The sequence below is a fragment of the Spermophilus citellus genome (assembly GCF_964194105.1).
Source record: "Spermophilus citellus genome assembly, chromosome: 1".
NCBI lineage: Eukaryota > Metazoa > Chordata > Mammalia > Rodentia > Sciuridae > Spermophilus > Spermophilus citellus.
Window position 1 is genome coordinate 258,490,060 of NC_138182.1, and position 26,433 is coordinate 258,516,492.

Genomic DNA, 26,433 nt, shown 5'->3' on the forward strand with positions numbered 1-26,433 from the left:
AAATGAGGGTTTCTCATTCATTGCATGATCATTGGTTTATAATTTAAAAGTTTTCCCCTTCATAAAATCTCAGCTAACCTGACATTACATAAATTTACTTGCTATTGGTTTGTGATTTCTCAACCTAAGTTGTACGAAAAAAGTTCTGTGAGTAAATGCTAGGACAGCAGACACATCCTTAGCTAGAATGTAAAGTAATCTGTTCCCTTTGTATTTTGTTTCAGTGTTGTGTAAATAGCTGTAGCCTCTGAAAATTTTGCAAGGGTTTGTATCCCGTTTGTGGGTCAGGTCTGTATGTTTTACCTGAGTCTCAGATGCTAGTCTTGTATACCAAATTGTGTCTCTTGAGTCCTATTGCTATCTTGACACTTGCAGTTCCTTCAAAAACTGGAGCCAAATCTTAGACACTAACTAGGTGAATGAAAACCTGACCACCAGTTTAACTGCTTTTGCAAACTCTTTTTCTCTAGAAGAGGGGCTTCCTTTCTGGTGTTTTTGTTTTGTTTTGCTTGAAAGAAATTGAAAGTAGAGTCCTGCAGCTGTTCTCTGCAACATTTAAGTAAGGATGCTGGGCCTAGCATACTCACTATAGATGAGATATCCCTCACACAATGAATGACTCTCGACTCAAAATTGAATTATTTTCCAAGGGATGTTTTTATTAAAAATAAGTAAATGAAATGTAATTTTGAAAAAAATCCTGTTGTCCAGTTTCTTTTGCCAAAATACAATGATCTAGTTAGAGTAATTTAATATTTGCTTAGATTATTTCCATAAAGCCTATTTGGTTTTATTATGATTTTAGGAAATACATATAGGAAGTGAACAAAATGGGATGGATAGGCCTAAAATATTCAAATGGGGATGCATTACAGATATATTTAAGGTATGGACATATAATATCTTTCTAACTTTTGCAAAATGAAATCGCAAATCTCATGGAACATTGAATATTTGACTAATTTGCCCTGTAGTCCTCATTAAAGATAGTGTTAATGGGCTGGGGATGTGGCTCAGGCGGTAGCGCGCTCGCCTGGCATGCGTGCGGCCTGGGTTCGATCCTCAGCACCACATACCAACAAAGATGTTGTGTCCACCGAGAACTAAGAAGTAAATATTTAAAAAAAATTCTCTCTCTCTCTCTCTCACTCTCTCTTTAAAAAAAATAAAAAAAATAAAGATAGTGTTAAGCAGTTATTTATGAGACAAGCACATTTACTTTATTGTGAAACTCATGATTATATATCTTTCCAGGTTTGAGGTGTTTTTATTTAATATTTGGCCATAAATAAATGGCAGCTTGGCATAGAACAAGAAAAACACTAAAATTTGAAAACTGAGATATAATCCTTGATATTTACCCTTTTCCTTCTCAAGAGGAAATCCATGTATTGAAATACTATTATATGCTATGAGAATTACTGAAGCCATTTTATTTATCTGACCTTATTGATTATTTGCAACATTATTATGAGTAACAAGTGATTTATATACAGGGATTGAGGTTCAGGAAAATCAAATTGCCTAATTTTATGCACTTTCAGTTTTTAAACTTATTGAGGCAACCTTAGAAAAAAAATTTGAGTCACATGAATTAATTGTTATTCATTTAACATATTTTAAAATGTCAACCTAGATATTATTGATATGTTGGCTTAAATAATTGTCTTTTGTATTATAAGGATTCTCAGCAGCCTCCCCAGCATCCATCCACTAGATGTCAGTAGGACCCACCAGGTAACACAAAAAAAATTTGTCAAGATATTGACAATTGACATCTTGCAGGCAAAATTGCCCTAAACTGAGAACCACTGTTATAAATTCACACAATAAAATAAACAAACAAATGAGTCAGGACATCTTAGCTTGCATGGGTCCCTGTCCCTTCCAAATGACAGAAGTATTTATGCAGCATATTGAGAAATATTAAATTCGGATGATTCAACTTTATTGAAAGCTTAAGTTTTGACTCTACTTTTATAATATTTAAAGATGAAGATGCTAAAAGAGCAGCACTTGCACAGATCAACATTATTGGACACTAAATAAATAAACTAAGTGCTAGACAGTGAGTCAATGCCTCAGTTATTTATTTAGTCTTACATCAGGCCACAAAGTATATACTAGTGTCCAGTGTAACTAATGACACTGGAAAATAGAAAGTGCAGTTTAGTTCATCAAGGTGAAAATGCTCCTAGAAGTACGAGATCACTGAGTCTCATGCAGGTTGATCGCAGGGTCTGCTCCTGAACTGCAAATATGGCAGGTTACAATCAAATCACTCAAACTCTTGTGCTATGCATTGAAAATGCAGTTCATCTGAATTAAAATTTGATGACAGTGGAATATATTTGACCCAAGTATAAGACTTGGAGGGGAAAAAGAATGGAAAACTATCTAACTGTGTCCTATACTGATGACATATATAAAGGACAATATTGGGTTAAAAAATATATAATTAGGGCTGGGATTGTGGTGCAGCAGGAGAACGCTCGCCTAGCACAGGTGGGACCCGGGTTCGATCCTCAGCACCACATACAAATAAAATGCATTGTGTTGTGTCTATACACACCAAAAATAAATTTAAAAAATACATATATATAATTAAAATAAATTCCTCCTGTATCCCTTATTTTTTTTAACATGGCTGATAGAAAATGTACATTTACACATGTAGCAAACATTCTAAATTTACATTATATTGTTACTAGACAGCATTGGTTTTCTCTCTTTATTATACCCACTCTTAGTTTCAAAGTTAGTATGAGATTTCTATGATACATTATACATGAAAGATTACATAAACAGAACTAACTTTGTGTATCTAATAAAATGATATTAGAAATTAAAATCAAGTTTCTTGAATGTTAGATGATTTAGGCTATCAAATGACATTCTAATTGCCATGACTGAGTATTCCCAACAGTCAGATACAGTTGCAAATGTTTGTAATATAAAAGATAATTTAGCAAATAAAAATCACTAAATTATGTTTCCATCCATATTTTAAAATAATGAGTCAGGAAGCAGGATGTGCTAAAATCCCTTTAAATATATTGTGCTTCACATTTAGAATTGAACATTGATGTCAACACATCTCTGTCATAACTATCACTTTGGCCTTAACATCTTTAACCACTCATTTTCTTCTCATTTATATAATTGAGATCATAACACTGATCTGAATGAGTTGTTCTGATTAAATAAGGTAGGTCAATAAATGATATGGCACAGTGTCCTATAAAAATGCCATTTAGAAAATGCAAAAATTATTGCAGTTTTTTCCTTTCATTATTATTAGCATCTTAATGATTATTATTGCCACTATTACTACAGCAGGGTTTATATATTGTGCCTAAGAGATGGCAATCAAAAATTTCAAGTTAATAAAATAAAAGGAAATATTTATTAAATGAATGAATAAAGGACTCACAGCAATTGCTGCCTATAAAATGTCTAATTTTCTTCATTTAATTAGAATCTGTATATTTGCTTATCAAATGTGCCATTAGTGAATGGACTGCATTTTAGACTACTGAGAATTTAAGAATATAGTACTAATCCAAATGATTATTAACTACTGATAAAATGCATTTTTTTCCCAAAATACTTTGCTCATTGTACATTGTGAAATTAATTAGTTATGGCTTATTCTCTTCAATTTGCATGTTCATTCTCCTGGTAAAAGGCTCAAGATAAGAGGTGGCCAGGAATACATTTGTAATCTAAAATTTGTTTTATTTATTTTTTAATTGGTGCATATTAATTATACAGAATGGTGGGTTTTAATATGGTATGTTCATACATACTTTAAAACAAAATATGATCAATTTCACTCCCCAATACCTTACTAACCCTCCCCTCCTCCCTCCCTCAGTCCTTCTTTCTCCATCTTAATGATCTTGTATATTTACAGTGTTCTTTTTTTTCCTGTTATGAAATTTCTTTTAAATTGTTTATATCTTTAAACCTGTTTTATGGAATTATGTGTATTTATTATCAGTTTGCTTTTTCTTGTAAATTGACAAAGATAATGTGGAGATGAAACCTGATTTCTTGAAAATAGAGTACATGGATGCCTTCCTCATTGTTCTTGGCTCAACCTTATGTGTGATGGGCACTTGCATCAAACACCCAGCAAGCAGTCACCATGGATACAGAGGCAGACAATTGGTCTTCTGAAGAAGGTTCTATCTGAACTTAACATTCCTTCACATAAGTAATTGTAGGCAATATAATTCAAAAAATACACTACTAATAATCACATTTTGATTAAAAAAACAGAGAAAAGAATAAAATGCTTTCAAATCATCAAACAGTGCTGGGGCTATAGCTCAGTAAATAAATAAAATAAAGGCATGCTGTCCATCTAGAACTACAAAAGTAAATAAATAGCAAAAAAAAAAAAACAGTGAATTCTTACACTATCATTCATTCTGAGTAATAGTCTTCAAAGATACAAATATCAGAAAAAAGCCATTGCATTCTATATTTTAATATTTTATTAGGAAAATATTTAAACCAAACACTAACTGAATTGAAGATATATTTAGAAGTAATATTCATAATAAATATTTGATGAGATAAATGATGAGAAATTAGATTATCACTAGAATTTGATTTTTATTTCTCATTTCTAACAACATTAAATTCCATCTTGGAGTACAGGCTCTTTTAGAATAGAAAAAAAAAATTTATTTGGTCTTAGGTGTGTCCACTGAGACTCATTATAAAATATGCCTGAAATATTTCATTTTATTTTGAATAACAGTGAACTCATCAACATATAGTTTTAGTTCATTTGTATAGGACAATTTCAAGTGTTTCAAATAAAATTGATAGTTCTTTTTTTATTTATTCTTTTAACTCTATTTTTTTAAATTTTTCTAAAACTTAAAAAAAAATTCTAAAACTTTCTGCAGAACGAACATAAATGACCATTAAAGGCCACTTACTCTGTGGGAAGCGAGGTGGATTGTCATTGACGTCTGTCAGTGTGATGTTCACTGTGGTGGTCCCAGACAAACCTCCCATCTGGCCACCCATGTCTTTGGCTTGGATGACCACCTGGTATTGTTCTCTGTTTTCTCTGTTCATATTTGGTAAAGCAGTTCTGATGATACCTTGAAGAAAATATAAATACTTTCATTATTCTAACAGGATTTTCAGTTATTATTTGATTCAGCTTACAAGTAGTATTTTTAGACTAGTGAATTTTTAGAAGATATTCTTTTGATATTGATTTCTATTAATTATAAAAATAATTCCATATAAATACTTTCTAGCAGTACCCTGTGTATTCTAGAGTCATCTGAATCCATGTGTAAAAACACCAAAACAATTACATTTCCATTAGCACATTTGATATTTTAACATTGAGTTTTGTCATCTTTAATTGAGGCATCCTCAGACTTTCCTGAGCATTAATGCTTTGTTCTCATTCTCCCCTCTCTGTACTAATAAAGATCACAAAGATGGTTAAATGAACGAACACAAATTCATTATTCCTGACCTGTTTCCGGCTCCACAGAGAAATAGGGCTGCCCTTGAAGTATGCTGTAAATGACTCTGGCGCTGTTCCCATAGGAAGGGTCATCGGCATCTGTAGCTGTGACTTGCACCACAGAAGTACCTGAAGTATCCAAACTCAGCTTAGTTCTGCACAGTACCAGAAGGAGGAGCAAAAGCACTCGTTTTCATTGAAGACTTCATTGACGTTTGTCTTTAATAATGACCTCTTAATGAAACTTTTACATATAATTTGGATGAAAATCAAATATATGTTTATGTGTGTGTGTGTGTGTGTATTTCATGAACTACTAAAATAAAGTTCATATTTATAAGGGCTTTATAGTAAGGTGATAAAATATAAATATTTGATTTTTATATTTATATGGTGTTACTGCAGTTCAACTTTAAGTTCAACTGCATAATCTATATTTAATCAATAGTATTTTTATGTATGAAATAGATAATGCTGCAGTTTTTCAAATGTTAACAAATATGATCATTTTTTAAATTCTCAGTTTTGATATTTAAATTTATTTTCATATAATAGATTTGTTTTTTTGTAAAGGGCATATCTAAGCACAAAGGAATAAGTCTGTTCTCTTCCTCACCCCTGCACTAATTAACTCTAAAAATAATTAACATCTGATCTAGAATACATCTTTATGAATATATTAAATTCTAAACTTAGAAACAATCTAAGATGATCCTAATTTTCATGAACTACTAAATTCTAATAAAGTTCATGATATTTATAAGGGCTTTAGAGTTAGGTGATTGTCCCAAGCCCTTGGAATTTAGTAAGTAAACATTAAATAACAATCCAGACTAAATCTTTTGAGAATTGCAGTTTAAAACTTTACTATTTAGATTGTTACATGTAAAAAAAAATCATCATAGCAGTCACATCAGTTTAAAAAATGCACATACATTTGAAAAGTGTGTATTTGTATTAAATTCAAATGTGCGTCTCTCTAAAAATATTATCTGAATTTCGTGGTGCATTTAATTCTTTGTCATCCTCTATCTAATTAAAAATGACAGTATTAGCATTATTCTCCTACAAATATATTTATTTTTATTTAAATTGAAAAAGTAAAATCCACTTTCTTGAATATTACCCTTTTCATGACTTCTGTTTTATAAGTTTCAAAATTCAACCTTGTAATTCTCTACCAGCAAATGATTAATTGTGTGTTTTCAAGTGGGGGTTTATTTCAATTTGAGATTCATATCAGCAGTTTTAAATATATTGTATATTTTTATATACATGTATATTTTATATATACAAATGCATATATGTATGTGTACATATATGTGTTATAATAAATGAGTATCTTAATACATAGTAAGAAATAAATCGGTAATTGAATTCCATCATTTGGTATATATAGATAAGCTAAATAAACTCTTTTGGTAATTCGTAACTAATATACATAGCTAAAATTCTATATTGCATTAATAGTAATATTTTTCTTGTGGGTATGTGGTACTGGAATTAAACCCAAGGCTTTGTGAATGCTTGCCAAATGGTCCTTCACTGTGTCATAAACCCCAATCTTTGTATTTATTCTGAGAGAGGTTTTCAGTAAGCTACCCAGGCTGGCCTCAGGATTAGAATCCTCTTGCCTCCACCTCTCCAGTGACTGGCTTTACATGTGTGAACCACTGCACCAGGCAATAGTATTCTTAAAATCATTGGCCACCTATATCTGCAGGTTCTTTATTTTAGGACTCAATTTTCCTGGGTTCAAAAATATTTTTTAAAAATGTACATCTACTTAGCATTAAACAGAGACATGAGGCGGGAGGGAAAGGGAGAAAAAAAGGGAAATCACATGGAAATGGAGGGAGACCCTCATTGTTATACAAAATTACATATAAGAGTTTACGAGGGGAATGGGATAACAAACATGGAGGGAAATGAATTTCAATAGATGGGGTAGAGAGAGAAGATGGGAGGGAAGGGGAGGGGGGATATTAGAGGATAGGAAAGGTAGCAGAATACAACAGTCACTAATATGGCAGTATGTAAAAATGTGATGTGTAACCGATGTGATTCTGCAATTTGTATTTGGGGTAAAAATGGGAGTTCATAACCCAATTGATTCTAATCTATGAAATATGATTTGTCATGAGCTTTGTAATGTTGTGAACATCCATTAAAAAAAAATGTACATCTACTGAATATGAGTAGAAGTTTTTCCTGTAATAGTCTCTATCCAATGTAGTATAGCTACTATTTCTATAGCATTTTCATTGAAGTAGGTATTATAAATAATCTAGAAATTATTTAAAATACATGTGTGGATGGGCATTCATTGTATGCAATACTGTGCCATTTTATATGAGGAAATTGAGCATCCAAGAATTTCAGTATCTGTGGGCAGCCCTGAAGCAGCCTTTGTAGAAAGAAAGAGATGACTATAATTATATCCTAGGACAGAATTTTACACAACTGTTATACAAATCCATGTGACAAAAAATTAATATTTTCACATTTTTTCTATTGAAAGTCAATTTTTAATTAATTTTTAAAAGAAGATCATATATATATATATATATATATATATATTAAAGATTTACAAATTCACAAGCACTGTGAAATGCATTAATTTCCTTTTTCCTTATTTCCTAACTGAAATAATGTTAAACATGTAGTCTTGATAAGGAATATAAAAATGTTTTCAGTTAATTTATCCTAATATTTTAAGTATTTCTTGAAATTTTTCATGTTTTGAATATCTTCATAATGCTGTAAATGAACTTACCTACAACAGACATTTCAGGAACACTAGCTGTGTAAATTTCTTCTGGAAATGTTGGTTCATTGTCATTGATGTCATGGATTTTTATCACAAATTCAGATTCTGGCTCCACTGGCCGCAGAGTTCTTCTGTTAATTGCTTGCGCACGTAGAGTGTAAAAGGCCTTTTCCTCCCTATCAATTCTTCTTGTGGCATGAATATCACCTGTTTTTTCATCAATAATAAAAAGAGTTCCAGCTCCATCTCCAGATAAAATATATTTGAGTGATCCATCTCCTTTATCTTGGTCTGAATGAAGCTATGGGAAATAAAAATGAGCATATCCATGATAACGTTTAAAGGCGAATAATGATGAAAGAATTCAAAGAAGGTCCTTCAAATCTCACCACAGAATAATGGGGTCAGTAATTTTACTTCTGGAAATGAGAGTTGAATAGGTTTGATAACACTCATTTATATGCTTTAAGCACCAGGAATAGTCTTTTATGTATCATTGTGATTTTTTTTTTATAAATGGGAAAAAAGTAATAAAATGAACCAAATCCCTTCTTCCCTTTACTTGGTAAATAACCATTTTCATGGGCAAATAAATCTGATTGAGACAGCAACCATCAATCTTGATGTGTTGTTGTAAACATAGTTCTCTCAATCTTTTGCTGTATGGAAAAGTCTTTAACTCTCATATTTTGCAGGAATTTCACCTTCTACAAACTTATTATCAGTCATTGTATTTCTATCGGGGAATTAGAAATATTTTAGGATTTGTAAGATAGACAAACCTGAAAAAGCATAGTGTATACTTTAGGAAAAAATATACATCATTTTTGGTTCAAACAAAAGACAGTGACTACCTCATAAATGTTTGTAGGTCTCATAGCACAAGCTCAGATAGAAATCTACATAAAACACACAATATATATGTTGTAAGTCAAATTAAAAATTATTTGGTCCTTATTACTGAAAAAAATAGGAAACTATAAAATAAAATATGTTCTGTCTTCTTGCCTTATCAAATCTATCTTCTTAAAATCCTTAAATGACAAGACAATGCAGGGCAAGTCTCTTTCTTGCTCCCTTGCCTATGTCCAAAGAAAACCACACTCAATCTTTCAAAATTAATCCATCACATCAAAGAGCTTTGCATGCATCCACATGGACATCCCATTCCAGTGCCATCACAGTGAGTACAAATGCAAACCCAGGAATCTGTGTGTCATGGAAAAGTTCCGTATATACCGCTTTTCACCAGATACCCACTCATAAGATCAGCCCTCAGACTTATGGATACAGGTATCAGTGAGTGAATTTGGTCTTAAGAAGACCTGGAGAGGAGATACCCATAGAACCTAAAGGAAGCCCAAGGATGTTTGAGCAGGTAGTAATGTGTCCCTCATGCACTGTGGATTATAAAAAAGGATATGGATTCTAGTGAGTGTGTCTCTTGCCTTCCACTGGATTTGTGTCCTTAAGGGAGGAGTTTGGCCATAGGAAGGACGAAGTTTGGCTTTGAAAACCACAAGGATTGTAAGGTTTTCTTCAGTTGTAGCACTCAATCAGTAAACATTTTTATGTTAGGATTACAGTTTTATTATTTGAAACAAAATATTACAGTTCAAATTTTTATTATTTGCCTTAAGAAATATTTAATAAATTGTAGATTTTTCTTAATTTCTAATATTATCACTATCAACAAAAGTAGTTTGATTTTAAATGATTATCAGTAATTTGTATTTACCTATCAACTCTTGAAAAATATTTTTATTTCTCTTATTTCAGGATTGATAACTCATTATTATAAATATAATGTAAGACAGAAAACCCAAAAGGCATATTCACTGTAGAGACAAAGATAAAGAAATCAGAGAACAAAATTTTAAATACATTTTTAGCTATTCATAAAAAGTAAAGTAGGGGTGGAAAACTCAGGAAATATCTACTTTTAACTGAAAAGCTCTCAGAAGTAACATATGATTGTGTTGTCCAGGGAACCACTCTCAAAAAGTCACAAGATTGATGCTTTTTAGTAAATGAAAATGCACATAGTTGCTGGGAAACTTTCCAATTATATGCATGTACCACACAGTGGCAATTTTCCATATGGCAGATGTAGGCATTGCACATTTCTTTTCTGCCTGGAAATCAAATTAATTCAAGAAAAGAGCATTGATAATATCAATATCCATCATTTGAAAGGATAACTTTATGGTTTGCAGTAGAGAGTTCTGATTTTTTTATTCATTCAGTAATTTGAATGGATAAATATTTGTTTATTATCAGAAGAGTCAGGTACATCTAAAAGAAATAAAAAATTTCATTCTAGTTCAGTGAAAGATTCAAACAAGGTGTGGATGGATATTCACAGGACAGCTACCAAATTAGCCTACAGGAATAATGGAGGATTTGTTAAGTATACACACCCAAACTACCCAATAAAGAATGAGAAGACATTTGAACTGGGAAAAGTTTTTCCATTTTACAAATTTTACATCTTAGAAAAGAGGATGAATATAGAAGATAGATTTTGGTCAAGGATATAAAGCAAGATACGAAACTGATTAAAATCAGTTCAACTATTCTAATCAATTAAACATATTTATAAAGCTGCTCATATGGTGAGATATTAATTTCTATAATTCTGAATTTTAGAATATAAATCACAGCAGGATTTTTACCTTTACTTATATTATACTACAGAGAGTAAAAATTAGATCCTATATTTGGATCACATATTGTGGGAGTTTCCATTGGATTAGAAAATTGTACATGTAGCAGGGAATCAAAGAGATGAGGATTGTAAGTCAGACTGTGACATTAAAAATTGGAAAATGAAGGATGTCTTCTTTCTCCAACAGAAATATAACTAAGAGGAGCAAATAGTTATAATTGTAACCGTCTCATTAATTTTCCCTATGTATTTGTGTTTTATTGTTAAGAAACTATAGACACAATAATTTTTTGAACTATATGATATTGAAGTAATGATAATTTGTATTTGAAGAAAACTTTGCTTACAGAGGGACACAAGTAAACTCTATTATATTATTTAAGAGTAATAAATATTTTTTTTAAAAGAGTAAAACATGAAACTGGATGTTGTGATGCACAGTTGTAATCCCAGATACCAGGGACTTTAAGGCAGGAAGATTTGCAATTTGAGACCACCTTTAACAACTTAGTCAGACACTGTCTCAAAATAAAAATTAAAAAGGGCTGGGGATGTAAATCACTGGAAGAGTGTCCCTGTATTAAATTTCAAGTACCGCAAAAAAAAAAAAAAAAAAAAAAGAAAGCAAATAAATTAAAAAAAGAGAAAGAAACAAAGAAAAGAAAAAGTAAAAACAAATATTGGGCCTGAGCACATAGCTCAGTGGTAGAGCTTTTGGCTAGCATGTCATGTGTGAGGCACTGGGTTCAAGCATCAGCACCACCTAAAAATAAATAAATAAAATAAATGTATTGTGTCCATTTACAACTAAAAACAAACAAAAAGAAAACAAAGATTAAAATGACCTTATTTACCGTCTTGATATTAACCTCTGTTTAATGATAGAAGGGTTTTTAAAAAATTGAGAAATGTATAAGAAAAAACTAAAATTGACATCTGTTATACTAAATGAGTCAGAGAGATGAATTCCTATACTCCCGAGACTGGAGAAAATGCCTCTTCTCAAAGATGAAACCCATGGGTTGTTAAAGGCAACTCCTTGCAGGTACACTGAATGCTGATGCTTTCCTAGCAGATACAGGAAGAGACAAATGGGCAATCCTTCTCCTCTATTTTTACATATCTCCTTAGTTTTCCAATCATCTTTTCTGAGCATACTCTTTTCACATGTGCACTGGCATTGTTTCCTTCTGTCATTCTGTGTATGTGTGATACAGTTTATTTCCTGTTCTGCCTCATTTACTAAGTTCAGACAATAATTAATTATTGTAATTGTAACCCTGTAATTATTCTTCCCTTTTTTATTTGGATGTGAGGCCTCAGTGCTTGAATTTGTTAAACATTTAATTGAATAAGATCACTTATTTTTATTGCAGAGAAGAGGCATCAATGGAACATGTGTTAAAAAACTTATAGCATCTACTTACAGAGAAATGACTTTTATAAGAACTTGTCTTGTACTATTTTATTATATGAGACTAAGTTTTCTTTAAACAGGGAAAAAATATTAGATTATTATGGCTTTAGTTTCTCAGTAACACCTGTTTTCCGGTGTGAAACATTTGTGCCACAAATCTTTAAGAAGAATTTTATGTTAATACTGACCTTTTCTTTCCTTGAGGAAAGCCTATTAAAAATTCACAACCTGCTGTGTTACTTGTAAATTCACAAGCAGATAAAGGACATGGCAAGATACATGACAACTAATGAAAATAGAACAACTGGTACCGCACTGCACATTTAAAAGTCATCTTCCTATGCCTTAACTTTATGCTTAATATGTTTAATTATAACATCATTATGTTTGTTTATATTGAGTAGTTGTAATATTTAAAACTAAGCAATCCATTTATATTAAAGAATTATATGAAATATAAATGATTAATAAATGCCCGGTAATTTGAAATGTGGCACATTTCTGATACTTTTTATAACATTTATAATAAAGCAGTCACTTGAGATATTTACATAAAATAAAGCTTATAAGTTAAAGGAACTCTGGATTACCCAGCTTAGGAACTAGAGAGTCAATTGTTTATTGCATGGAAGTTAAATTAAGAGTAAACTCCAGGATGAGTTCATGTTGGAGGATCCTTGTTTCACAGTGTTCAGTCTGCTATAATCAGCACCATAGACACATAGCTTCTATACAACAGGAATTTACATTCACAGTTCTGGAGGCTGGAAAGTCCAAGAACAATTTGTCAGCAGATTCAGGGTCTGCTGACACCTTCTCTTAGATACCTTCTGGCTGTGCCCTCCATGGCAGAAGGAACCAGGGGTCTGCCTGAGGCTGCTTTTAATAAGAGCACTGTACCGATCTTATTCCTGAAGGCTTTTCCACCTGCACATCCTAACCACCACCCAAAGGCCCATCTAATACCATCACCTTGGAGGTTAGGGATTCAAAATGTGAATTTAGGGTGAAATAAATATTCAGACCATAGCAAATCTTTTACCTCTTGATAGCAGTTCATTTTTTTTCCTGTTCATTCATAAAATAAGGAAATATCACTAAAATAATAAAAGGATCTATCTTCAGAGTACATAGAAGTTTAACATGTTACTGAAAGAATCCATAAAGGCTTTTACCTCATTTTTCCACTTTTGGCTAGAAAAAATATTGAAAAAATTTTAAAGTGAAAATAAATACCAAGCCAGTCATGGTGGCACATGCCAGGGGTTTAGGAGGCTGTGGCAGGAGGATCACAGGTTCAAAGCCGGTCTAATCAGTTTAGAGATGCTATAAGCAATCTGGTTAAACCCTGTATCAACAATAAAAGGGGATGAGGATGTGGCTAAGTGTCTTTGGGTTCAATCCTTGGTAGGAAAGAAAAGAAAGACAAGACAAGACAAGAAAAGAAAAGAAAAAAATAGAGAGAAAGAGAGAGAGTGAGAGGCAGGGGAGGTTGGGAAAGGAAGGGAGGGAGAGGGAAAAGGAAAGGAAAAGAAAAGAAAAAAAATACTAGTACTTGGTGTAAAAGTCAGATGACTAGTTCTGAGAAACTTCTTATATTGTTTATATTGTGAGATTCTTTCTTATTCAGAATATTAAGGCCATTTTAGATGTTGGTAATTGTTAGTATTTGACTCTAGTCCAAAATCTGAGAAATAATTGTATAGATAAGTAGAATCACATTTGTAATGTTTATAGTACTCCGAAAGATGAATTTTGATAAAAGAATCAAGAGAACTATAACATACATTCTCTGAATTTAACAATTTCTGTTCATTTTCATGTTCATTGTTGTAAAAATATCAGATATTGTTGAATAGTTTCTGATATACAATGAGCATTTTATGATTGATTTTCTTTCAAATAGCTTAGATATTTTATTGCTGCTGAAAAGAAATCTAGAATGTAGCAGATACCCTTTGTGATTCTGGTGGTATCAACATTAGCATACTGCTCTTACTGGTCCAGTGAATTATATCTTATTGAAAAGTAAGGCATTCACTCAAATAACCAGATTCAATAAAAAATACCAGTGAAGGTAGCCTAGCATCAGGAAGCAGCTGAAAGCACATTAATGCCAGCAAACACAATCTGGTCAAAAGTAAATAAATAGTTAATCTTTTTTGGGAGATGGGGAAGTAAAATATGGACAGGGTGGTTGGCCTTGCAAATATGAGCCCCTGACGGATGACCCTAATCTGGATGGTCAAGGAAGTTTGGGAGTTCTTTCTGAAGCCATTAAGAATTCCTCAAGACCCTTCAAGAGTGCTGTACAATTCTAGAAGGTACCACCTTTTAGAAAAGCAGTTAACTAGCCAGGGATGCTGCATGCCTGTAATCCCAGCAACTTGGGAGGATGAGGGAGGAGTTATCACAAATTCAAAGTCAGCTTTAGCAACTTAGGGAGGCTCTAAGCAACTTAGCAAGACCCTTTCTCAAAATAAAAAAATAAAATAAAAGGGCTGTGATGTGGCTCAGTGGTTAAATATACCTGAGGTAAATTCCCAGTACCAAAGAAAAGAAAGTTTAGTAAACTTACATCTTGAAGCATATCAATTAGGTTTTTTTTTTCTAGTACAGAAAAACAGTGAGACAACATCAAAAGCACTGATTTTTTTCATAGACATAGTTTTATAGGCATTATCTACTTCAGAGGCCCACAATTAAAAGAAAAAACATTTTACATGGCAAGAACATCAGTGTCATGTATAATATACAGTAGACATATTATTTCTAACTTGTAAGATTATCCTTTGTAAATAGAGTTACAAAGGAAATATTTTAGAGAAAGTTTGTATTATTTAAGAAGTTAGTATCTTCCTTCTTATAGTTTTGAAAATGAGCAAATTATGCAAACTATTCCTTTGTGGTCCGAAAATACAGGTGAACATTGATACCTTATTGTCCCACAGTTTAGAAAAGTCTTAACAATTGTGGATTTACAATACATACATAAAATATGTATATATTTGAATATATATGACTTTTTTGTTGGGGGACTGGTACTAGGGAATTAACCCAGAGGCACTTTACCACTGAGTTGCAAGCCCAGACCCCCCCCCCCTTTTTTTTGTGACAGGAGCTCACTAAGTTATCCAAGGCCTTGTTAAGTTGCTGAGGCTGTCCTCAAACCTGCAATCCTCCTGTCTCAGCCTCCCAAGACACTGGGATTACAGATGTGTGTCACTATGCCTGACTTCACTTTTTATTAATTATGTGAAAAGAGATTAAAGAATAATTAGTAAAGGAAGATCATGTCAATTCCATGAACTGTGAAAGCAACTGAGAAATTTTCTGTCAACCTCTTCACAAAAAAAAAAAAAAAATGTGTGATAACAGAAGCTATGAAAGGAAAGTGAGAGCTAGGAATGAATACCAATGGAAGGAGTTTATTTAAATATTTCTTGAATGAATTGTACTACACCAACTTGAAGATAATGGTGAAAATTCTGCGCGTGATATTTTATGATTTCAAGAGAATTGAAGACTTGGCTACAAAGGGTGATTTGAAGGGGTTGCTAATCCCATAGAGGTCCTTTGTCAAGGGAGGAGAACTAGAAAGAGGAGTTTGGATGTTTATATTCATATTTTTAAAATAATTATTGAAATGAGAATTATTTTAAGATTCAATAAATGTTATTGTAGAAAAAAGCTTAATTATATGTATGAGGTATGTGTGTGTGAAAAATACAAAAACAATACTGAATGCATTATCTGGTAGGTGCACAGATCCTCTGAAATATAGGGCATTAGGTTAAAAAGGAAAAACTTATTCTAAGTTAACTTTCTGTGTTTTCCTAATCAAAAGAATAGAGAGATCAAGATATGAGGCTGTCATCAATAAAGCAGGCTGCTTCTCTCTGGCTGAGACATCTGCACCTTTACCAGATAGGAAGACAAGTTCCCCAGAACTACTAGAAGTCATGTGTCCATAACTTCTCCATTTATCCATTGTGCAAAATTCTTACTCAGCCTTCAAGGTTATAACTGTGATCCTACACAAATTGATTTTTAAAGTACATTTAAAAATTGTGTCTCTTTCCTTCTGCCTGAATTATAATTTTAGTATATATATATAGCATAAATTCTCTATATTTTATTCATAACTACATATATAAATTATGTGTATACATATATGTATATAAATACATGCAAAAACTTTCAAAACACAAGTGACAATTTTGAGATATTATTTCTGTAAGTCATCCTGAAAGAAAACATATATTTATTTTTAGGACAGAAACCAAGCCTTCTATTCTTTTGGACTCTTAATAATAAATACAGTATAGAATACACCATTACCTCTTACTAGAAGGAAATGAATATTGTAATCAAATGCCACACAAATGTTTCTTTCTTTCTTTCTTTTTTTTTTTCAAACTATAAGGGCCCATTTTGTGTAGGGTTTGTTGGTTTGTTTGCTTTTTTTGTACTGTGGCTTGAACTCCAAGGTGCTTTACCCTTGAGCTACATCATCAGTCCTTTTATATTTTATTTGGAAGCAGCAGCGTCTCGCTAGGTTGCTTAGGATCTTGCTAAATGTCTGAGGCTGGCCTTGACTTCTCCTGCCTCAGCCTTCCATGCCACTGGGATTAGAGGTATGCACAACTACACCTAGACCATTTTGTACTATTTCTTAAAAATCCTCAATATTTTGGATGAGTGGAAAAGTTAAAGTTAGATGTTGAAAAGTGGGGATCAACAACTGCCTTATGATGAAAGTGGATCTGTACAATAAGAAAATCTTATTCTTCATATTGAAGAATATTGAGGTTATAAGTTAGACAGGAGCTCAAATCAACTATGAATATGAATCAATGGGAATATGATAGATACATGGATTACCAAGGAACATATTTATTTTTTGTAGGAATAAGAATGCAAATATAGGGCTGGGAATATAGCTCAGTTGATAGAGCGCTTGCCTCGAATGCATAAGGCCCTTGGTTCGATCAATCCCCAGAACCACCAAAAAAAAAAAAAAAAAAGAATGCAAATCTAGCCAAGAATAGTGGTTCACAACTGTAGTAATCCCAGTAGCTTGCGAGGCTGAGGCAGAAAGATTCAGAGTTCGAAGCCAAACTCAGCAAAAACAAGGTGCAAAGCAACTGAGACAAACCCTGTCTCTAAACAAAATACAAAAATAGGGCTCTGGATGTTGATCAGTGATTGATTGCCCCTGAATTCAATCCTCAGTGCCACTCCTCACCCCAAAAGGATGCAAATTTAAATTTTCTCTGAAACTGTCAGGGTATCATACACATCTCTGATTTATCTTAGGAATAGCATTACTCAGGTTAGTAATAGCAGGCTCACTTTCCCACTGGTGACATGTGCAATAGCCAGATAGATTAAGAAACAATCCTATTTCTATGGCCCCATCACTGTATACACAACAAGAACTGGTACCTGAGAGGGGAAAAGTGTGCAGAGGTAACTAGGGATCACCACCAGCTTTCTATACTGGAAAACTGGCCATTCTTGCTATAGGTTTGAAGTGAAGACCTATGGTTGACCAAAGAAGAGGGTATTTCTGGGAATTAGAGACCCAGAGCTTACATAGCATCAAAGGGCAAACACTGTTGAAGCAAGGGACTTCAAGCACATTATCATTCTTCAGCAAAAGACTTAAGATGTGTTGAATTACGAGTCTGCAGGGAGGCTTAAGAATAAGGCTGAAAGCTTCAGAAAGCAGAACACAACTGTCCATATTGCTAGAGATTAATGGCTATTAGGTTCAAAACAAAACAACATATAAAAGTAGGAAATAGGTGAGAGTGGAGAGTCCTCCAAGGAATGGTAAATTGAACTGACGATTTATATGTTTTTCTCTAAAGGCATTCAATCTCAGTGCTTCTTAAAGTTTAAAAATACAGACTTGGTCCCTTGGCAAATGTGCACTGCCAGGAAGAGAAAGCAGGAGATAACATTCTTCATGCAAAGCTGAAATGGCAAAACAGACAGCCGATCTACTTTTGGAGAATTTGTCAATCATTGATGAAAATGAGAGCAAGAGAGAGAGAGAAATTGGTTCATGCAATTGTGGGGACAGGAAATTCTGAGATCTGTAAGGAAGGATGGAATTTTTAAAATTCTAGTAAGACTTGATTTTGAAATCTCAAGTCAGAAACCCATAGGACAGGGTAGCAAGATGAAAACTCAAGCTGCATTTCTGTTAGAATCTTGAGAAGTCTTCTTTGGGATCCCTCTGTCTTTGATTTTAAGCCCTTTAACTAATTGGATGAGTCCCAGACACATTGTGGAGGTTAATCTATATATGTAATGTTTACTGATTAAAATTGTTAATCCTATTTAAAAATATCTTAACAGCAATAGTAAGACAAATATTTGACCACACAATTGGGCACCCTATCATTATCAAGATGCCACATAAAATTAATGATCACAGGTGATAATCAAATAATTTGAGAAAAACCTTCCCAGTAATAGTACTAACCCTTGTCCTAAAACAAGGGTGTCATTTCCATCCTCTGAACAAATCATGGCTCTCCAATTCAGTTAACTGTGATTATCAAGCTACTCATTCAAACCAAAAACCTAGGGCTGGGGACATAGCTCAGTTGGTAGAGCACTTGTCTCACATGCACAAAGCTTTGGGTTCCATTGCAGCATCCCCCCCCCAAAAAAAAAATAAGTCTAAGCAAAGTGAAATCCTAGGAGTCACTGACTCTTCCCCCTTGCTCTACCCTCTTATTCCATAAGCAAAACCCTTCTGGCTTCAAGATATAACTTCAGTTGCTTCTCATAATCTCTACTGTTGCTATTTGAATGTCAGTCTCCATAGTTTGCCACTGAAGCTCTCCAAGCTGGTCACTCCACTTCTATTTTTGTCCTTCCAGGATTACTCTTTACCTCCTAGCCAAAGAGATCATCTTTCAGTGTAAAACAGTGCATGCCACTACTCTGCTCAAAATCCATCAGTGGATTTCCAGCATATTTAGAGCATTATCTAAAGCTCATAGCTTAATTTATAATTAATTATAAGTAACTTATAATTATTTATATTTAATCCATAATGATGTAGCCTCTGCCTGTCACTTTGACTTCATACTCCTTTCAACCAACTATACTCAAATTGGCCTGATTCTTGAATATACCTTTGCTCTTTTTATGAAGGAGATCACCCATTCACTTATTTTTTGTACACTATTCAATTTTCTTCTATTGTGCATTCATATCTTTCTTCCCTCTCTGTTCTTCTTGATCTGCTTGACATATTCTCAATTTTACGGGTTTCTTTATACATTCTGATTTAACAATTTATAGTTATGTCATTAGAAATGACTTCTTCAAGTTTGAGATTTTTATTTTATCACTGATAATAGTTTCCTTTGTCCTAGGATAATGTTTAATTTTAATACAGTCAAATTTATCAATCATTCATTATATGACTATTATTCTTTGTATCTCTTTAAAGAAATATTTTCCTAACTCAAAATCATATATATTGAGCCATATAATTCTCTCTTTTAATATTTTGTAAGTCTTCCTTTAGAAATTGGATTCACTTTTACCTTCTGAATGTGTGTGTGATGTATGCCTATGATGCTATACATAACACAAAGACTTATTTGTATTTCTAATCAGCATTCAAAAAAGATTTTTCTTAAGCCATTAATTCTTAACTGTAACTAGATCATCAATGTATTTTTGTCTGTTTTAGATCCTTCCATTTTGCTCCATTTGTCCATTGGCACTGCTATGGTTTGAATGTGTCTCCCCTGCACCACTCCAATAAGCATTTGGTGAGAGCTGAATCACCAGTGCAGCAGTCTTGGCATATGAGGACTAATGAGGGCAGATTAGGCCATCAGAGCTCTGCCTTAATGAGAAAGTTAATGCTGTTGTTCAGGAGTGGCTTCCGTATCATGGAAATAGGTTTAAATAAAATGACAAGTTTGGTCCTCTCTTGCTTTCTCATCCTTTCATCTTCCACTATGAGATAATACAGCAAAATTGTTCTTGTCAGATGCCAACTTTTTGTCACTGACCTTGGCATTCTCCAGATACGTCAGAAATATTTTTTTTCCTTACTCAGTTTCTGGTATTTTGATAAAGCAGCACAAAACAAACTAAATTATGACAGGCATGATTATTTCATTAAAAACACTCTCAGTTTGTTGTAATAATTATTGATATCTGTTCAAATAAATAACAATTCCTATCTATTTTTTAAAAATGTCTTGGCATTCTTGGTTTATACCATATAGATTTTTAAATCAGTATGTAACATTCTGTTATAATGGCAAAACAATCACTATAGAATAATAGAGTTATTGCTTACAATTACACTCAACCACAGGCTTTTCTATAACTGCCTATGTTTTTGCCTAGACAGTGAGGTCAACCAGGTTTCATCTTTTTCAAGACACATCCCCCAGAGTCTGCTGACATGATCCAAAAGGGAATTTGTGAGATTCAAACTGTGTTTATCTCTGTCACCCTGTGATAGTTCTTCACCACTGCCCTGTGTCTTTCCAACTCCAGTATGTTATACCTTTTTTTTTTTTTTTTTGCTTATTTTTTTTTTTCATTTCCATGTGATAAATACTGAGTATATGTGCACTTATTCTCTTGGGCAGAAACGTGAAGCCTGGATTTTTTTTTCTTGAATGGACAACTTCTTTATCTTCATTTTCACATTACAGTAAAAAAAAATAAGGTATAGTTACCAGGCGCATGGGCGCACGCCTGTACTCCCAGTGGCTCAGGAGGCTGAGATGGAAACATCGCAAGTTCAAAGCCAGCCTCAACAAAAGCAAGGCACTAAGCAACTGAGTGAGAACCTGTCTCTAAACAAAATACAAAATAGGGCTGGGGATGTGGTTCAGTGGTTGAGTGCCCCTGAGATCAATCCCCTGTACCAAAAAAAAAAAAAAAAAAAAAAAAAGTTATGCTCATTCTGACTTCTGATCTTTTGTATAAAACTCATGGGTTTATTTCCTTCTAAAAGTTTGCAGAAATTTTTGTTTATCCAGATTTCCGAAAGTTTATAGTATTAAAACTGCAACACACTCACCAAGTCCTTTCAGTCAGCAGCCTCATACCATTCAGTTCTGGGACATTCTAATAAAATTTTTTATCAGTGTCCCTCTCCTACCTTTTTAACATTCAACATATTTGGACATCCTATTTATTCAGACATCAATCCTCATCATTTTTCCTTTAATTCCATTATCCCTTAGCTTCTATTTTTTTTCTTTGTCTTCATGTTTTATTCCCCTGTCTGTGTTTCTTACATTTCTCTCCAAGTCATATATTGAGAATTTTATTTCCAAAGGCATATTCTTCATCTATGATACTTCACTTTTAATTGCATATATGTAATGCACAGTATTTTCCATAGGGGTATCCAACAAATCTTTTCACCTTATATCCTCTTTTAATAACTTATCACTCCCTAATCAAGAGAAAAAATTTTATATCCTTTCTATGGTTTCCACATCAAGAACACAATTCCTCTCCCTCTGAATCTCTTGTAATGAACAGAATATACCTAAGGGGATGCTTCAAGACTTCTCATGCTGGATGAGAAAAGATGGAGAACCTTTTGCCTTGTGAACTAGATTTCATGCACTATTGCACTGAGCAGTTATTATGTAATTATTTGAGTTGCTCTGATGCCAGCATGCTATGAGGAGCACCAACTAGCTCTTACTGAATCCATATAAGGACAGGGAGCAAGAGCAAGAATGAAGGGGAGAAAAAGAAAAAGAGATAGATATCAGTTATCTGTCAGATACTCCAGCTGCTAGGCCACTCATGGAGTGCACCTTCATGAAAAACTCAGGTTGAATCGTCCAGTCACGTTCTTCCTGTTGTCCTGAATCATAGGCATCATGACAGCTACTAAAATTACTATTTTTGTGCTAAATCAATAAATTTAGTGGGGTTAGTCAACAGATATATATAGTACTTACATTGAATATTTTCATACATGTGGAATTGACCTTTTAATTTTTTTTGCATATTCTCTAATTCCTTCAAATTATTTTTCTCCCCATTTGTTTTCTTTCTTTGATTTTTTGGAATGGTTTTTCTTAAAAATTTTTGGTTGATAGTTTCACTAAGGTAAACAAAGCAATGTTCAAACTTTTATCTTATAAAATTTTAGAAATTGTTCCAATTTATTCTTTTCTTTCTTCTCATTTTTGTGTACTGAGTATTTTACTTCTTTCTTTTTTTAAAAAAAGTATTACACGTTTTTTAATCATTCTATTGTTGTTGTTTATTTTTTAAAGATTAGGTTCAACAGTAGGTAGTCGCACTTAATATATCACCTCCAGGGAGATATATGATTGACTATTTTGTTTATGTCATTAGTAGATTTGGAAATCTGGGGAGATAGAGATGCAAACCCAATCAATACAGTTGATTACTGTGGAGAAAGTAAATTCAATAAACATTGAGTTCAAATTAAAGGTGAAAATAATGCCACTTCAACCTCAGCATTCTTCTGTAGTACTCTCCTCACAGTGCACTTCTGATGAAGTGATGGGGGTATCTAGCATGCTGACCCTGTATTAATTCCCAATAAATTCTTCATAATTTTTTGTCCGGTATCATATGTTCCTTGTGCTTCTAATGTATACTTATGTTATTTTCTTCTTTTGTAAATAAGAAAGAAAGAGTTAAGAGTAATTAGGCAACCGTGTTAAAACATACACTTTTGAGAAAAAATAGTGCAATTGTTAAATTGAATCCTAGTCTATAATTGCTCAAAAAATAATTGTGATTTGATTTACAGTAATAAATAATATATAACTGTATGTTCATTTTTATATTTCACTGTTGAAACTCCAAAATCTATAAAATATAGTTATTTTACATATTAGTCCCACAAGGCCTTTTTATAAGAATTAATTAAATCAACATTATAGTCTAAATTCCATCCTTCCTGAAAAATTCATTACATGTCCTTTTACCACTAATGATCAGACAAAATTTTTGATTGAACTAACCATTATGTGTAATTACTTGGAAGTTTTTGTAAAAAATTTAGTGACTAGAAAATTACAAGAATTCATACAATTTAATTAAATATTTAATATAACTATTAAAAATTAGCCCATTTCTTTCTTATTCCTGCCATTATGTAATAAAGAAAAATTAATTGAGCATAATTTATTTATAACACTGTGGTAACTCTTACATATTCACTTAGACACTAGAGTTGTTCAGAAATATTTTTACATATACTACCAATCAATTGAAATGATTCAAACCAAATAATTAAATTATGTTTTAAAGATTATTTTCATACTTTTTATTTAAAAAATAATGAGAAAATGAATTTGGAGATATTCTTCTTTTCAAGATTTCCTAAACAATATCACTTCATCTTCCTAAATTCTATGAAAGATGGCTTTCTATTGTTATACCATATTCTGCAACTTTGATCAAAGGTAAAAAGATTATTAAAATTAATTTCTTTTTATTTTGCATGTACTTCCAATTCTTTAGACTCCTTTTTATTTACATCTGACATTACTATATAATTTTCTAGTTGAAATTTTCTGGGTTTTATTTCCATTACTTATAATTTCCTTTTTTGCCAGTTAAGAAAGTTGTATTGTTTTTCTTTATTTTCATGCTCTTAATTTAAATAATCATCGTTCTTTCCTACTTATTACATTTTCCTGTGTTTTAGTAAAACAGAACCAATTGCTAGCTGAAAAAATGAGTTCAATGCATTTCCATATAATTTCATGCATAATTTGATTGGCGATTCCCAGCCCCTTGCACATAAAAATAAAGACAACACACCATTAAAATTCCATAACTTAATTTCATTTTTCAGCTCAATTGTTTGCTTGTATCCTTTAGTCATAGTCAAGGGAACAAAAATGATATGAATTCATAGTGCTTATTTCTAGTCATTGAAAAAAAGGCCTGAGGTTAACAATAAGTATCTCTGTCTAATATGAGAACAAATAACTCCTTTAGCATCTGTGACAATCAATGCTGTTCCAATGAAATCCTCCCTGATGAATTTAACAATTATTTAAAAATTGGTATAGTCACTTAACAAAATAAGATGAATGGAATGGATTAAAGATGCAAGTAATGGTGCATATATATCAGTTCTCTCAAGCAAGAACTAAATTTAATGGTTTTTAAAACCCCTTTGAGTTATCATCCCAACAATTTTATATTCTGCATAAAACTTTTAACAGCCCCCAGAATTCAAGTTTTTTGAAATGAGAGAAAAAGGAAAAACGTAAAATGTTTTTGTGTGTGTGTGTGTTATAAATTTATGTGACATTAAATAAAATAGGAATAGGAAAAAGAGAAAAAGGTGAACTCTATTTTTAAATTGAGTGTAACAGAGTAAGTACAGTGTGCACCAAAGATCATTTAAATGATGAAAACTTGTAGAACTCTAAGTAGTGTTAACATTTTTTATATTTCTAGGCAAACTTTCTGTAATTAAGGGCATTTAATGCAATCACTATATTTTTCATTGCAGGATGTTTGTCTATAAAATTTTAATAGTCTATTATTACAAACTACAATCAAGATTCTCAATTTTCTAGGATATTCATAAACTTAAATATTCTCAATCTCTCATTTAGGATAAGAAGCAATCCCACGAATAAAAAATTAAAGTAATAGTATCTATTAGGATAAAAATTATTAAAGATAATTATTACATTAGTTACTATAATTAGTTATTTTAGAAAACAAGATTTATTTAGATGACCATACTTTTTTTTACCACACTCTGTTAAACTGACAAAAGACATATGTATACACTCGAAAGGCAAAAATTTCATTACCCATTCACATGCAAATAAAAAATGTCAGAGTTAAGAAAAGGAGATGTATGACTAAAAATCAAAGATAAAAAGAAACACAGTAGGACAGGTAAATACAAACACACACACATATGTATATATAATAAAGAATAACATCTCTCCAGATTATTACAACGTATATAAGTCTTGATCAACTGAAACATAAGCTAGGTAAGAATCAGTACATTTCACATCGTGAAGTCTTACTATCTGTTTCACATTGACTGCCACCATGAATTCTGGCATCTAAAATCAAAACTTTAATGTGGGTTGGGGTTGTGGCTCAGTAGTAGAGCGTTTGCCTCCCATGTGTGAAGCACTGGGTTTAATTCTCAGCAACACATATAAATAAATGAATAAAATAAAGGTTTAACAACAACTAAAAAAACAACAATTAAAAAAAAAACTTTAATGTGCTTCATAATCCATATTATTTTCATAAGAGTCTTATCCAATCTAATTCAGCATACTACTTTTAAAATTTTTATATATTCACTGACTTTAAAAATCTTATTCTTAAACTCAAACATTTTCCTTGGGTAATGTGATGGTGGTGGGTGGATGTGTAGTTTGAATTATTTATTTTAATGTATCTTTTCAGTAGTATATAATTCTTATCAAAATATGCACTATATTTTGTGTATTTTAAATTAGCACACACAGATAAATATGCTGTTCAAAAATAGGTACCATAGGAATTAATAGGATGCTAACATTTTACTCTTCTGGTAAATGAATCATCCCACCTTTCCTTTTTAGACAACATGCCACAGCCAATTTTAGCCATGTTGAAATTTTAGCATATGTTAAAATTTAATACTTATTTCTGACATTAAATCTGTGCAAGCAATGTATATCTAGACACATGGAGAAACATTCTAAATTAATTATCTTTGTTTTTATAAAATAAAAAAATGTAGTTGCAATATGTGTAAGTTGAACTTAGATCAATATTCATCAACAGCACTTTGTTCAGACAGTATATTATTGCACTCATTCACAAGGAAGGACCCATTTCATCTTGAGACATCTTTATTTGAAAAAAAAAATTCAAAAGTTTTCTGACCACTTGAAAATATATCATGGGCAGGAAAGAGAAAAATAGGCTATTCCAATACAGTGAAGTTTTGGTTAAAATATTATTATCCAAAGTAGCCAGGCTCAGCCCATGCCTATGATCACATGGATTGGGAAGGCTGAAGAAGAAGATTTCCTAGG

General features: G+C 32.3%; 1 protein-coding gene across 2 annotated transcripts in view; it reads right to left on the bottom strand.

Annotated features, from left to right (window-relative positions):
- The window catches only part of CDH10 (cadherin 10), a gene marked incomplete at both ends in the record, with an annotated part of 101,345 nt that overhangs the window by 40,651 nt on the left and 34,261 nt on the right, over window positions 1–26,433 (bottom strand). For both annotated transcript variants that reach the window (XM_081307992.1, XM_081307991.1), the window contains 3 exons: window positions 4,956–5,123; window positions 5,513–5,632; window positions 8,280–8,574. In XM_081307992.1, the coding sequence (XP_081164118.1) occupies window positions 4,956–5,123; window positions 5,513–5,632; window positions 8,280–8,574 (583 nt within the window). The remainder of the gene's footprint in view (window positions 1–4,955; window positions 5,124–5,512; window positions 5,633–8,279; window positions 8,575–26,433) is intronic.